General features: G+C 43.2%; 1 protein-coding gene across 10 annotated transcripts in view; it reads right to left on the bottom strand.

Annotated features, from left to right (window-relative positions):
* The window catches only part of LOC112160142 (R3H domain-containing protein 1), a 42,560-nt gene that overhangs the window by 8,034 nt on the left and 20,234 nt on the right, over positions 1-14,292 (bottom strand). For 7 of the 10 annotated variants that reach the window (XR_002921615.2, XM_024294522.1, XM_024294523.2 and 4 more), the window contains 16 exons: positions 14,164-14,287; positions 12,684-12,762; positions 10,806-10,865; positions 10,559-10,699; positions 10,318-10,426; positions 10,029-10,124; positions 9,791-9,816; positions 9,660-9,713; positions 8,442-8,674; positions 7,177-7,443; positions 6,409-6,539; positions 4,665-4,790; positions 3,522-3,830; positions 3,316-3,445; positions 1,828-1,985; positions 1,651-1,754 (listed from right to left, as the gene is read on the bottom strand). Coding sequence is in view for 9 of the 10 variants with exons in the window: in XM_024294522.1 (XP_024150290.1) it covers positions 1,651-1,754; positions 1,828-1,985; positions 3,316-3,445; positions 3,522-3,830; positions 4,665-4,790; positions 6,409-6,539; positions 7,177-7,443; positions 8,442-8,674; positions 9,660-9,713; positions 9,791-9,816; positions 10,029-10,124; positions 10,318-10,426; positions 10,559-10,699; positions 10,806-10,865; positions 12,684-12,762; positions 14,164-14,287 (2,147 nt within the window). In the remaining variant the exon portion in view is untranslated. The remainder of the gene's footprint in view (positions 1-1,650; positions 1,755-1,827; positions 1,986-3,315; positions 3,446-3,521; positions 3,831-4,664; positions 4,791-6,408; positions 6,540-7,176; positions 7,444-8,441; positions 8,675-9,659; positions 9,714-9,790; positions 9,817-10,028; positions 10,125-10,317; positions 10,427-10,558; positions 10,700-10,805; positions 10,866-12,683; positions 12,763-14,163; positions 14,288-14,292) is intronic. The other 3 variants (XM_024294525.1, XM_024294524.2, XM_024294528.1) reach the window with 3 other exon arrangements.

The raw sequence follows: 14,292 nt of genomic DNA, 5'->3' as shown, positions 1-14,292 counted from the left end.
ATATTTACTTTGTTGTTATTATAATCAATGCAAGAGATGTCCCTATGTGATCACAGGATCAGAAATTGGGCCCATTTACATAGTTTCAGACTTAATCAAAATTGGATATTCTGATTAGGGATTGGATACTTTTTCTTTTATTGGGATCCGCACTTGGGATGTCCAGATCCACTCACGTGATCGGAAATTGGGCACAATCTGTGTAGTTTTAGGCCCTGTCAGATGTTATATCCCAATCAGGATCAGATTTTTTTTTTTTACTATGATCAGCACTAGGGATGTCATGTGATCAGAAATCGGGGCAGATCATGCAGTTTTAGAGGGGGGGGGGGTTTTGGCCAGCAGTGCCACTTATACTCAGTTGTATGTGATTTTTTCTAAATATAAACAGGCTAATGTGTTTGTTATTTTCCCACTAACAACCTCTAGAGGGCACTGTAGGTGTGTGCATCACTGTTAGCTACTGATAGGAACGCAGAAGAAGACAACAATGGAAACATTTAATGTAATTAATGATTTAAAGTGATATAAAGAGTTGACTTGTTAGCATGTTCTTTAAGATATGGTTATCTTAATAATTGTTTTAAAGTTGCGCTAATATAATAGGTACTTTTTCAGTCTATTATTGTTATCTATCTGGTCCCGTATTTTCTTATTTCATTTTTTTAACATCTGAAACTTATACTCCAAAAAAAAAACAGTCATTGTTTTTCCTAGTTACTTGACTGTTAAAGCTGCTTCACAGAAGCTCTCTGCTTAAGTGTTAAATGATAAAAGAAGGTGAATAAAATAAAAGTAGGGGCCAAACTGGATCTGTTTAATTTGCATTTATTCTTTTTTTTTTTAAGAAGTTTTACAAAAGTATCAGATCGGGAACAAAAAAAAACCAAACAAATTTCTATCGTCCAACAGAAGTAATAGCGTGTTTATAACAAAGTACTTCCTTCATATAACCTTATTTTGAAGGAAATCAACAGAAAACAACTAAAACAGGAAGTGAGGTTTAATATGTACTTCAAAATAAATTGTTTTGGGACAGATTTTCTGTGTACATTTACCGAAAAAAAAAAAAGAAAAACAGCTGCTGCTCCACCTTTAGATTAATTTTTCCTATAAAAACGGTGCTATAATGTTAACTGCTCCTTAGAATAGACATGGATCTGAGCTGTACTTTCAATACTTGCATCATAACAGCAGTCAAAGAATGTGTCAAAGAATATAATTAGGTTTTTTACAATTCTACCAGATGGGGACGCAAAAAAAAATAAAAGTATTAAAAAAAATGTTCTTTCCTTTTCAAATTAAAAGCTGTGCAGGCTGGATGATGAACGCAGCGGCCGGCGTCTTGCGTGCCCCATAAATCCACAGGAGTCGGGCTCTGAATGTGATAATTACGAGGGAAACTGCCCGGATAATAGTCTCACTTTTTACACATATTGAACACTCGCCGCGTAAATTAAAGGTCAAATTTGAATTTCTGCAAAGCAGCAAACATCGTTTCTGCTCCGGCAGGCTGAAGACCATAACTCAGTCGAATTTGCAGGACGCCCCCCCACCCCCACCCCAGAGAATTTTGCCTGACCGCCTCATTTTTCTGCTCGCTTCCAGACGCATCAATTACAGTCGGATGGAGGGGGAATATGGTGGTACCTCATGGTGGTGTGCTGGTTGGGGGGCAGCAGGCTGTAGCAGGGCTGCATGCCGGCAACCGGGGCGGGCTGGCAGGACACGAAGACGGGCTGCTGGTACGACTGCTGAGGAACATAGAGTCAAGTTTGAGGCTCTTAATTTGAAATTTTCTGAACGGAAAAGAACGCGGCGGAATACCTGGTAGGACTGCATCGGGGGGTACTGGACCATCATGCCTTGCACCTGGTTGGCCATATTGCTTTGCTGGTTGCCGGTGAGAGCGAGGCTGGGCGCCGCCTGCACGCCCAGTACGGTCTGGTAGCTGGAGGCGGGGTTTGGCATCAGGGCTTGTTGTGCTGGGGAGAAACGACAAACGATTTAAGACGAATCCAGACTCTGGATCGCAAGAAACCAAAAAAAACAGTCAATATATTTGATTTAGCTGGCAGCAATCCACAGGGAACCAAAAAAAAAAAAAAGAACTCTTCAACGAGACATCTCATTCCAACAGTACTTATTAAAAACCCATTTAGAGAGGGCCGAGACAATTACACAAAAGACGAGGCAAAGACGCTCCAAATGGCGGCGCCCGACCGCAGGCGAGAGGTAAATCAGACACTTAAATGTCAAGGTGACAAAAGAGACATTTGGAAATACTTTCCCTGGTGACGCACAGACACACACATACACTGCCGACAAAAGGAGAGCACGTCCTTTTGTGAAGGTGTCTTTACAGTCGGCCGCTCAGGGAGACAAAAGTACAAGGAGACAATGAGAGAGAGGAACCAGCAGGCTGCGCTATTTTTACCCTCCTTCATGATACGGCGTGCCATTCCGGTGCCATTCCGCTGCGGCAAGGATGGAAGTGAGGGGCGGGAAAAGAGACCGGTTCACTGTGAGATTCGTAGCGGCCTCTCAGACAGCGTCCCGGCCCCGCGTCCCGCACCTCCGAAACGAGCACAAACTTGCACTTTTTTTTCTCCCTTCAGAAATAATGGCCGCTCTTCGCCTTTGTAGGTCAGCTTCATTTGTCGGCGGCAGACTCCCGGTCTCCCAGCGGGGGACGCCGCATTTGCAGCTTCCAGATGACAGAATTGTGCCGCAGCTGCTTCCAGAGACATATGTGAGCTCTGGCCACAACTGGAAGAAGCTCTGTGCAGTTAAGGAGTGTGTGTGTGTAGGTGTGCGAGTCCAGCTAACAACCTCAGTTCCTGTTGTGCGAAGGAAGAAAGGAAACTCAATAAACTGGTAGATGACTCCCGGGGAGATATCTGAACCGGCAAAAAAAAAAAAAAAAACATGGTGGAAAGGAGGGACGTCTGTCCTTGAATTGAGCAGCAGCAGCGGCGGCGGCTGGCCGGCGCTCCCTCTGTGAGGAAGCGTCCGAGAACTCAAAAAGGGAACGTTTTTTCCCAAATATGAGTCATGACAAGACGGCGAGCTGTCCCCTGAACAACATGAAGCGGCGGAGCCTTCGACTCATTAAAAGTCGCTTTGATTCGTCGGAGGCCGATTCAAAGCCGCCTCGGATCGTTTGTAGTTTCCGTTCGGAGCGGCGCGCGGCGGGAGGAAGGAGAGGAACCCGCTGCCGTTTGCTCTCCGAGTGTGCGACTTTGAACTGGATTTAGGTCCAATCAAAGGAGCCGTTAAGAAGCCGGCGTCTGTCCTGACACAAATCAAGCCTACCTTGTTGCTGGGGCAGGTTCTGGCTCGGGGGGCAGTTGTAGGGCGGGGGGTTGGCGGGGGCCCGGTAGTGCTGCTGCTGGTGGGAGCAGTGGGGGTGGTGGCCTGAGGCGCAGTAACAAGAGGAGATCTGCTGAGGACAGAGAGGACTCGTGAAGGAGATGCGGGACGCTGCGCCCGGCGCCAGCGGGGTAGGGGGTGTTGGTTACCTGCTGCACCGGCTGCTGGATGTAGGCGTGCTGCTGGAGCAGCGGCTGGTTGGGGAACACTGCCGAGTTGGAGCCAGGGTAGGTGTGGTTGGGGGGTTGCCCCGAGAGTTGGACGGGGACGCCCCCTGATGGGCCCGCCACCATGTAGCCAGCCACCTGCTGCGGTGCGGCTCCCTGCAGGACCATGGGGGATGGGTGGGAGCTGTACATGGGGGGGTAGTGCCGGCCTTCCGGGGTGGAGGCTGTGCCGTCGCCAGGTGGCTGCTGCGCCAGGGTCATGTGACTGAACTGGGCACTGAGGACTTCAGGCTAAAGGAAAGACACGACAAACCTCAACAAGTCTGAGCATTTATCGAATAAAAATTACAACTTACGGTTAGTTATGTTAAAAAAAAAACTCCTCTGAGTATTTTTGGCTCCATTTGACGCCCCCATGGGGAAACTCAATGATTTATCAATGACTTCTGCTTTTTAATAATAGAGTTTTTCTGCAAAACTAGTGGAAACTACAATCATTTTTATTTGTATCTCCACAAAAACCAAAAAGGTTTGGGGCAAATCGGCCCAAGAAGGCCGATTTGGCCCAAACACAACGCGGTTTAAACAAACCGTGTCAGATTTTGTCCACTCCTGAGTGAATTATTCATCCATGTCACCGGCGCTACGCCGGTCCGGGGTCGTTTGTGACACGTTGTTGGAAAACTTGTGCTTTCGGTCATGGATTATGCAGCGCTAACATCTGGTGATGAATTAAATATTAATGGAACTTTCCAGAAGCATAATTAGCCGTGGAGGCATGTCTTTCGCTCAAACCAGGTCAGAAATGAGGTTAAGCGGATGCGTGATCTACATATGAGCGCGGAGCCTCCTGCTGGATTTGGACGCACCTTTTGCTGCTGAAAACAGCCCGGTGACGAGAGTAAAGCCCTTATAAAGGATTCAGAATGGACATTTTTTCTTTAATATGTCCAGTTTTGGTGTTTAAATAGGTAATAAATGCAGAATCAAAATCTTTGATGAGGACTTGGGTCAAAGTGGAGCTCAAACTGAGGAGGTTTTAGATAATTCAAACAGAAAAATGGTGGAAAATTCTAAAACTATACGATTCAGGTGGATGTAAAAATGGAGGAAAGGGTTCTGTACCACTGCATATTGTTGGGTAGGACAGACGGGCAGGAACTGAGAAGAAGGAAGAGGAGGAGGAGGAAGAGGATAGGAAATCGTTGGGTGGAGGGTCTCAGAGGACGGCTGGAGAGGAGCGCCGATCGGCTGAGGAGTCAGGAAGACGGACAGAAGGACAGGAGATGAGAGGTCGGTAAAAACGCTAGGAGCTCCGATTGTGAGCTGACGTGGGCCGCCCCAAATTAAACCAATTCAATTTTTAGTAGAGGTGTCTATTGGGAAGAGTCTGGCGATACGCGTCTTCACAATACGATGCATCTCGTGATACGATGCGTATTGTGATTAGTTTTTTACAATACAACGCGTATCGCGATACGTGTCTCACGATATGATGCGTATCGCGATACGTGTCTCAAGATATGATGTGTATCGCGATAAGTTTCTTACGATACGATGCGTATTGTGATACGTTTCTCATGGTGCGATGCGTATCAAAATACACATCTTACTATACAATGCGTATCACGATACGTTTCTTACTATAGAATACGTATCGTGATACATTTCTTACGATGTGATGCATATCATACATGTCTCACGATACAATGTGTATCGCGGTTCGTTTCTCACAATACAATATGTATCGAGAAACGTTTCTCACAATACGATGCGTATAGCGACACACGTCTCACGATACGATGCGCATCCACATACGTGTCTCACGTTACATTTCTCACAATACGATGAGTATCGCGATATGTTTCTCGCGGTACACTCTTTTTTTTTCAAAAGGAAAAACAATTCCATTCAGCAAATCATCCATAAATGTATAAGTGCAATAATTCCTAGTACTAGGGATTTATATCAATAACAATTCTCAATCACACACTCAAACTGTTTTGCTCTTCCTTACGTTGTTGGACTTTATTATTGTACATTGTACATTGAGATTTTTTTATTATGTATATGTACAATGAGATTTTTTATCATGTATCTGTACATTGAGATTTTTATTCTTACATTGAGATTTTTATTCTTATTATGTATACTACTGTAAGCTGCTGGAAAACGTAATTTCCCCAAGGGTGCCATACCAAAGGGATCAATAAAGCCAAGTCTAAGTCTAAGTCTAAGTATGACTTAGGAAGAAACTACCTGAATATTAAAGTGTCTTTCATTCCAATAAAACATTAAAATTCATTGAATTCAATGATCACAATGTTAAGCACTGCAACTGTATCTCATAATGACTATAAGTTGCTTTAACCCAAGCAAATTTTTGGTGCTTTTATTTTGGTAAGTTAAGAAATGTTTGTTCTTAAAAGGCAACATTGTCGGATTTCCATAACAAAAATATTTGTCAGAATAAGAACATAAAAAAGCATAGAAGGAATGTGCCTTAACCGATAAGATTCTAAAAGTATGACTGAGGAAATAAAGAACTGTTAATTTCCAACATTGATAAATGTAACTTTTAAACGGTTCAGGAACTTGAACTGGTGTTTCAAAAATAAAGGCATAAAACGGCAATTCTTTCCTGAGATGAAGCAGCATTTTAAATCGCCTAATGAGATATCGCAATATATCGCCGGAATAATTTTTCCCTACACCCCTACTTTTCACTCTCAAAGGGGTCAGATTGTAGGAGGGCCTTAGCGTCAGCAGCCAATCGTTGCAGCTCAAAAAGGTTAGGAAACACTAGTATACAGATGAACATGATTTAAGAGGTTAGTGGGGTGGAGTCATGAGGTGATGAGGCACTCACCTGGGGGTAAAGGTGTTGCTGCTGTGCAGCGGGTGGGCTTTTCCCCTGCTGCTGGAGCCGGCCGGCAGTTGGGGCGACGCTGGCCGGGTTGTAAACCACGGCGCTGCCGTCAGGGTGGATGAAAGGCTTGCCTGGGAAAGAGAAAACCGTAAGGTTTTGCAAACCACAGGAAAGACGCTGGTCCTGACACGCCTCCCTTAAATGAACAACCCTGGATGCTCTGCACGACTGCGATGCATATTTACAGATCTGGCCCATCTGTTGGCTGCATCCTGATCTCCTCACTTTAGTCTGACGACTCATTTGACAGACAGACCGAGCGCAGCCTCGGGCCAAGATGCAGCTCTGCCTCAGACGCATGAATATTCATAGGAACCATAAGGATTTAGCGAGGGCTGTAGGGGAAAATCGACTAGTTGATATATCACAATATTTTATTTGGCGATACTTGCATCGATTTCAAAAGCTGACAAGACGATATTTAAATAAGTATTTGGGAGCGCCCTTTAGTGTCTTACTTTTGTTTTCTAGCTAAACCCTTCACCGCTAGTTGGCACAGCACACTTTGAGCAACTCAGAAGTACAAGATCTTGTGTTAAATGCTTTTGATGTTATGTGATATGTACTCCTTAGTATGACTTACTCTTTCAAATAAAATAAAAAAATGTTCTAGTACAGTCTTGGGATATATTGCAATGTGTATTGTGAGACATGATAATATTCTTTTCAATACACACCCTCAGATTTAGCCGTATTTATCGCACGCACCTGTATGTGGATTGACCAGAACGCTGCCAGGGGGAATCCCTGAGGCTTCGAGCGGGAACACGTAGTAGCTGGTTGCGTCAGCGGCTGTCGGGTGAAGCGGGAGGTTTTTGGTGGCGTCCGGATGGGCGGCGCCTCTGCTGTCGGTGGCGGGGTGGATCAGGGGCGTGCTGTGGACGGCGGGCCTGGTGGAGGCCGGCGGTGGGAGAGGCAGCTGGGGGCGCGACAGCGAGCTGGAAGAGGAGCCGACGCTGCTGCAGGACTCGGAACCTGAAGGAGAGCAGGAGGTCAAGTGACCTTCTTTTCTAGTTGCTTCCGTCTCAGACAAAGGAAGCAAAAACTTCTGTGGTTTTATAAAACTCAGAACACCAAAATAATCAAACAATAGATTTGGCTGAATCCTAGAACCATGTATTATTTTACGATTAAATGTTAGGAGAAATTTCTATACTTTCATTAGGTCCATGCCCTGAAATGTGTATATAAATATATTTATTTTGATCCCTTTAAGACCCACTTTGATGGAAAATAGCGGTTTTGACACGTTCTTATGGCGTTTTTCATCATTTATAAAGAAAATTCAGATTAAAATTACTTTTCTGAGTATTTATTTATTCAAATCGTTGTGAATCAGGAGCAGAAGAAAAACGTAGAAACTGTTCCTCTCTATTCCGATGCTTTTACTTGTAGACAAACGTGTTCATTTTCCTCGTCTGAGCTGGTATTTGGCTCAAAACTGTACAACTCGATAGCTTTTTTGTTGCACTAATAATGTTAGGGTTTGTAAGCTAGCAGGACAGAGATTAAACAGATGGATCATGGGAAATAAGTGGAGGCTTACTTCTTTTCCCATAACTCTGAGGCGACTTTCAAAAGAACTACTGTTGCTCTGGAGAAACTACTTCGTAGAAAACACAATTCTTTTCAAAGATGTTGGCTAAAATAGATCAAAAGATGGAACTTAAAGACTGCAGGAAGCTGAGCAGGTCAAAGGTCAGCTCCGCCTCAGCCTGCAGATGCTTGCAAATGCTTCATAGTGTGGAGTAAGCAGTTGTGCTAACTTGATCTCAGCTGCACTTTGCTGCACTTACACTTATACATTATGCAGCAAAGCCTCACTGCTGGCTGTCATTGTTCTGCTGCTGCCGCCCTTTCTGTTTGTTTCTTTCATTACCAGTCTGCTCTCTGTTACTTAGTTTTGACAGCTGCAGGACAGTAAATGTGGAGTGAGAGCCTCTGATAATGGAGGTTTGTTTTTTTTCTCTTGCCTGTTTTGGATAGCCTCCCGGTGCTCTTGCTGCTGGCCGTGCTGTCTCCTCGGATCAGGCCGGGCGAGATGCCGCTGAAGCTGCTGGCTTTGGTGATGGCGGGCCGCGGGGCGAGCCGGTTGGAGCTGTCGGAGCTGTCGGTGCTGCTCCACGGCCGCGGCTCGCCGTGGCGTGGCAGTGTTTCCGTCTCGGAGCTGCTCTGCCTGCTGGCGCCGGAGTGACCGGCCCGTAACCTGGTGACCAAAGCATTCACACTTACCATCTCTGAGGCAGAATGACCATTTTCATTCATTCTCAGTTCCTAAAAAAGGCCAAAGCTTTAACCCTTAGGCTACCGGGCATTAGTCCGGACATAGTGTTCACACTAGACAAGCAGGGAGGGGCTTCTTCTTCTTTTCTACTGTTTACTAGAGCATTTCCACCACCTACATTTGGAAGAGGCTTGGTACATAGTGTAGCAAATTCTTTCAGGATTTTTCTTTTCCAGCTCTATCCCAACTTGGTGTCATAAGCCGGTACTACTCGTTTCTACTGAGCAGTTTGTTTACATGGCGCATGCGTTGTGTAGACCGCTCTGCTAACGTGTCACTATAGTGCGAAAACTAGAAAAGTTACAACAATGGAGGTCATCCAGACAGTCTTTTTGTTGCTTTACTTTTTAATTATCCTGTATAACAGGAATTAAATTTTGTTTGAAGGAAGATTGTGGATTGATTCTCAAATGGAGAAGCTCCAACAATTGTACTGCCTCTCCTGGAGGGCGTTTCAGTTTGCCCACTAGGTGGCGATCACGCTACAGCATTACACCTTATTCCAGAAGAAGAAGAAAGTATGAGCAAAATACTGTTTCTAAAGATGTTCATTTAGTCAGCAATGTATATTCTGGTCGACTGAGGGTTAGCATTAGCCATCCTATGGGAAATCCCATTTTACGTTAGCATCAAGCTAACAGACTTTAGCTTTATGTGTTGGCTCCATCTTTACTTTTATAGATCAATTACTGATCTATTTATCTTAGATTGATTCAGACTGATTAATTTATTTTATCAACCAAGCTCTACATAGCATACGGATTAATTGGCAATAAAACGTGGCAAATTATCCATTTTCTTGTAAAAAAAAAAAAAAACAATCCTCAGATCAGCTGTTTCGGGGCAATTAAGACGGATCCTGATTCGTCTTTATCTGCCAGATGACGAGCGACGGTGGCGGACCCACCTGAACATTTGCCGCCTCTGCTGGGAACTCAGGCAGGAGTTGTCATCCAGGGCGCTGAAAGGGAGGATGGAGACGTTACAAACACTTTAGATGTTATTAGAGAGAAAAATGAATAAACAGATCCCACTCACCCTCTGTCGATTATGAAGTGGTCTCCCTGTGGGGGAAAGGAGAAACAACGGTCAACTTTCAAAACAAAAACTCACATCTCGACTGTAAAGACTGTCGGACCAGAATCTGGAAATCGGCTGGTAGCAGGAAATCAAGCGAATTTGCACATGAATAGACTTGACACAAAGATTTGTGAAATGCGCCCCTCCGCTTCCCTCCCCTCCCTCGCCCGGCGCCGCCCACACAAACAGCTCTCACATCATGTGCGAAAATCCTTTCTCGGGCTCTCTGGTACTCCTCCTCCCTCTCCTCCATCGATTTGCTCCTCTTGTCAGCTTTCAAGCGCATTCGAATCTGGCAAGGACACACGCAGACAGACAGACAGTCAGGCTCGTCTTTAGCGGCTGTGTCAGGGACGCCAGATTGTCCCACGCTCACAAACATGTCATAAAATGAAAGAGACAGCTTGGTGAAGGGAGGTGGTGGTGGTGGGGGGTTTAAATAAAGAAAAAAATAAAATATAAAAAAAATAAATAAATAAACTCACCATGCTGTCGTCCCGATCAAAGCTGGAGTTGTCTCGTTTGAGAATGTAACGTTTCTGAAAATCGTCCACCCTGTCATCCCTGATGTGCTCGGAGAATTTCTGATCAGGTCTGTGGAGGAGGAGGAGGAGGAGATGAGGGAGGGGATCACAAAAGCTTCATTTACCGCAGGAGCTGACAGCAGCATATGTTAACCAGCCTCCTCGCTGCAGCGCCGCATCCTAAACCTGCGGACGGACTCACATTCGAGTGTTGGTGGTTTTGTTGATCACCACCGATTTCCCGCTGGGGTCCACTTTGTGGTCCATGCCGAAGTACGCCGCCACGCGGTGCAGCAGCATTCTGTGGTAGGACGTCATGGGGGGGAACTTCCTCTTTTGGCTCCTGCGGAGACGCCACAGCTCAACTGAAGCTTTCTCCTTTCAGGCTAAACGTTTCGCTAAAAGTGTGCGAGTTTCTGTGTTTATGGAGCGGGGACTGAGCGTCTTACTCGTTATTGCTGATGAAATCCAGGATGTCCTGTTCCAGCTTCAGCAGCATGATTCGATCCCTGAGGAGCAAAGAAAAGGGACAAATCTGAGATCCAGGATTATCTGTGGATCACATTTGTTTCCAGAATCAACTCAGAACAAATGAATCCTCCAAAAACTTGAGGACAACTCTCTTCTTTTAATTGAGACTTAACAGAGTGTTCCTGACCTCAAATGGATTTGAATAGAACTAAAATGTGAAGTTTAAGGAGAAAGGATGTAAAATCTTTTGGTGTTTCTGATCATTTACTTACAAAAAAAACTCAGTTTTGGACTTCTGGTGCACTTTTACCCAACGACTGTAGAAAACAAACAACAGTTGGGTTTGGTTGAATCTTCTATGAAGCCGGTTTTCCAAAAAAGTCAATGTTTACAGTCCGGAATAAGTGCAGGACGATATTAAAATTCCTGCAAATGAGTTGGCTGAGCTGAATCTGTTTCGGTGACTGTGAGAGGAAACTCTGCGATGATCAGACAAGAACATTTGAGGCTTCTTTTAGCGAGTTTAGCGCGTTGTTGCTAAAATATGAAGTTCTTCTCATGAGGTTCATTGGTTCAGGTCATCATTGTAAACATGAATCTGTTTTCAGTTGACTAACCTGATTAAATAAAAGTTAGAATACTATAAATTAAAGTATAACTAGTTTGATTGCAAGTTAAGGAGTCCCTCGTGAACCACTGAAATCCTACGACTTTTCCATTTATTTATTGAGTTTTTCTGAGGTTTAAAGAAGTTTTTTAATAGATGCAAACTTTTTCTGGCTCCAATCCTGTAAAATTGTCTGAAACTAAAACAAAATTTTCTCAAAGTTCTCTGTTCCCACAGGAAAAACATTGAAATAAAATATAATGCAGACACACTCAGTCAAACACTAAACAGATTTTAAGGTTCGACTAAAGTAAATAAAAATAAAAATCTGCTTCTCTTCTTCTTCAACTTTAATTTTTTACTTTAGTTTACTGCCATTTTTAGACTTAAAGGCGCAATGGATTATATGAGCCAACACTACCCAGAATGCCTAGGGAAGCTAAGTGATAGATGATTGGTCAGAGAGATCGATGGGAAGTTTTACTAGTGAACTGTGTTCTTCCTCTTATCTGCAACAATCAGCCTTTGGAGAGACAAACACAACGAATAAGTCAAACTTTATTGACAATAACTCAACACATACAATACTTAATACTTTTTCATCTCATTATGCTGAAGAACTGTACATGTCACTCCTCAAGGTAATTAACTACGATACCCATAATGCAATCCACCAATTGAAGTTATACTAAAATATCTTGATAGATTTTTGAGCAAATCCCTTCCAGGTCAATAAACACAACAAGAGTTCATACGTAAAGTTGATATTTGAGAAAATTTGAGGATTTCTGAACCAAAAACCTGGTTTTCACAATCGCTTTAACGGAAAAGAAAAAAAAAAGTTTTGTTGGCACCATTAACACTAGAGTACAATTGCTCGGGGATTTTCGCCCAAGCTTAATTATTTACATGATTTTCAATATATTGTATTTTTCTGAGTGTCATGAGTTCCTGGGTAAAGTCTCACATGTCCAAGGAATGGAAGGACCAAAGACCAACTCTCCAACATCTTTTTTTTGTTCTCAAATTCCTAATTTTAAAGTATGTTTTTAGGATCTTCTTATTTTTTTATTTTCCATTTTGTTACACAAACCAAAGTAGAAAATAATAATAATAATAAAAAAAACTATATTTATCATGTGTTGTCATATTTTGCTCTATTTTTTTAATGAAAAAAGCTTATCTGGCAAAAGGGATACTGCAACTTTTTATAGCAGAAGTGTTCTAGGGTCAAGAGAGCCAAGCTCACCTGGGATTGCTTTTCAATGTGTTGACCAGGAATTCGTGGAGATCAATGCCGGTTGAATCGGTGTAGTCCTGACTGGAATCTGAACACAGAAGACAACCGTTTGAGTTTTCATCCAAAGCGTTCCGGAACACAAAATCAGCATTGACGGCTTCATTTTTCAAAAACCATTCCCTTCTGAAATGGAAATGAAGACGACAAAGACGGTTCCACGCGGTTACCTCCTCAAATTAACAGTAAGTGAGAAGTCAGCGGTGAAGACGAGTGAAAGAGAGAAAAAAAAAAAACGGATGAAGTTTACAGGAAGGAAAACCAACAGAAAGGACAGGAGACCGGTGGGAGTCGGGGGACGCTGCTCCCCCTCTGTGGGGGTCTGCCTTCTATAATTGGAGGCTGCCTCATCAGTGGTGTTGCTCCACAGAGGAAAGCAGACACCTTTAAGAGCCTGTGGGAATCCGTGTAATTGCTTCGCACCTTGAGCTTTTTCGCAATTAACTGAATCACACCAATTATCAACCCATAATGAGATATCATTGAAAAAAAAAAAAGTGGTTTTTGGACAAAAGTGGAAGACATGTTTGGGACCGAACGTCCTCGGTGTGTCGCTATGGGATATAATCATGGGAAGACTGCAATTTGCCCGCTGATGAGTATCATTTAAGCATCGGGCTTCGTCTCAGCTTCCGTGTCGGCACCGCCGGTCCGTCAGGGCTGGAAAAACATCACTTCCAGTTCGGAAGCGGAGAGCCAACGAGGCCTCAGGCGCTCCTCACAGGAGGTGACACGTTAATGGAAAGGTTTGTCCCGCCGCCACCAAGATGGTCAAAGGTTTTAACAGACACAAAAACAACATCTGAGCAAGCTATTAAAAAAAAAAAAGACTGAAAAACGTCCAATCAAAATATGTGAAAAAAACAATCCAACTGGACTCAATGAAATACGACATTTTTAAAAATTTGCACTCAAAAAAGCAGCTGTCAATCAATTTTAACTGTCCTAAAGGTCAAAGTGTCGTCAATATAATTAGAAATATAATTTTTAGATTATTCCATTCAATTCAATTGAATATTTTATAGAATTTCAGTCATTTAAAAAAAACAAAAACCAACATAAATACAAGCATTGCTTGAAAAAAAATGAAAAAAATGAATTGAGCCATTCTATTACCTTAAAACCATCTTTTGAGGCTTTATTACGTAAATAAACTAAAAGAAACTTAAAAAATGTATTTGACACATTCAAGATAACATTTTTGGTCAAACTAAACGCAAAAATCTAAAAAGATTTCGAGGAAATTAAAAATTTGTTTTGCATTTTTTTTTTAGAATAAAAGTTTCTGTCCCTAAATTTTCAAGCCGAGATGATTGACATTAAAACATTTTTAAGTGGGGGAGGGGAGAGAAAATCATAACGAAAATCATTTCTTTCCCAATAATGGGTTGTACACCTGTGGGTCTCTGGGGGTTTTCCTTTCGTTTCTCACCTCTTGACAGCATTTTTCGCGGCGCTTTCTCAGGTTTGTGCACCTTGTCACAGCTGCTCTCCTTCTCAGCTTGGTCCTTGGCGCCTCGTTCTTCGTCTTCAAACGGCAGGGGAAGGAGTCCATCCTGTC

This window comes from Oryzias melastigma, linkage group LG2, assembly GCF_002922805.2.
Source record: "Oryzias melastigma strain HK-1 linkage group LG2, ASM292280v2, whole genome shotgun sequence".
Taxonomy (NCBI): Eukaryota; Metazoa; Chordata; class Actinopteri; order Beloniformes; family Adrianichthyidae; genus Oryzias; species Oryzias melastigma.
This window is presented reverse-complemented; position numbering and strand designations above follow the sequence as displayed.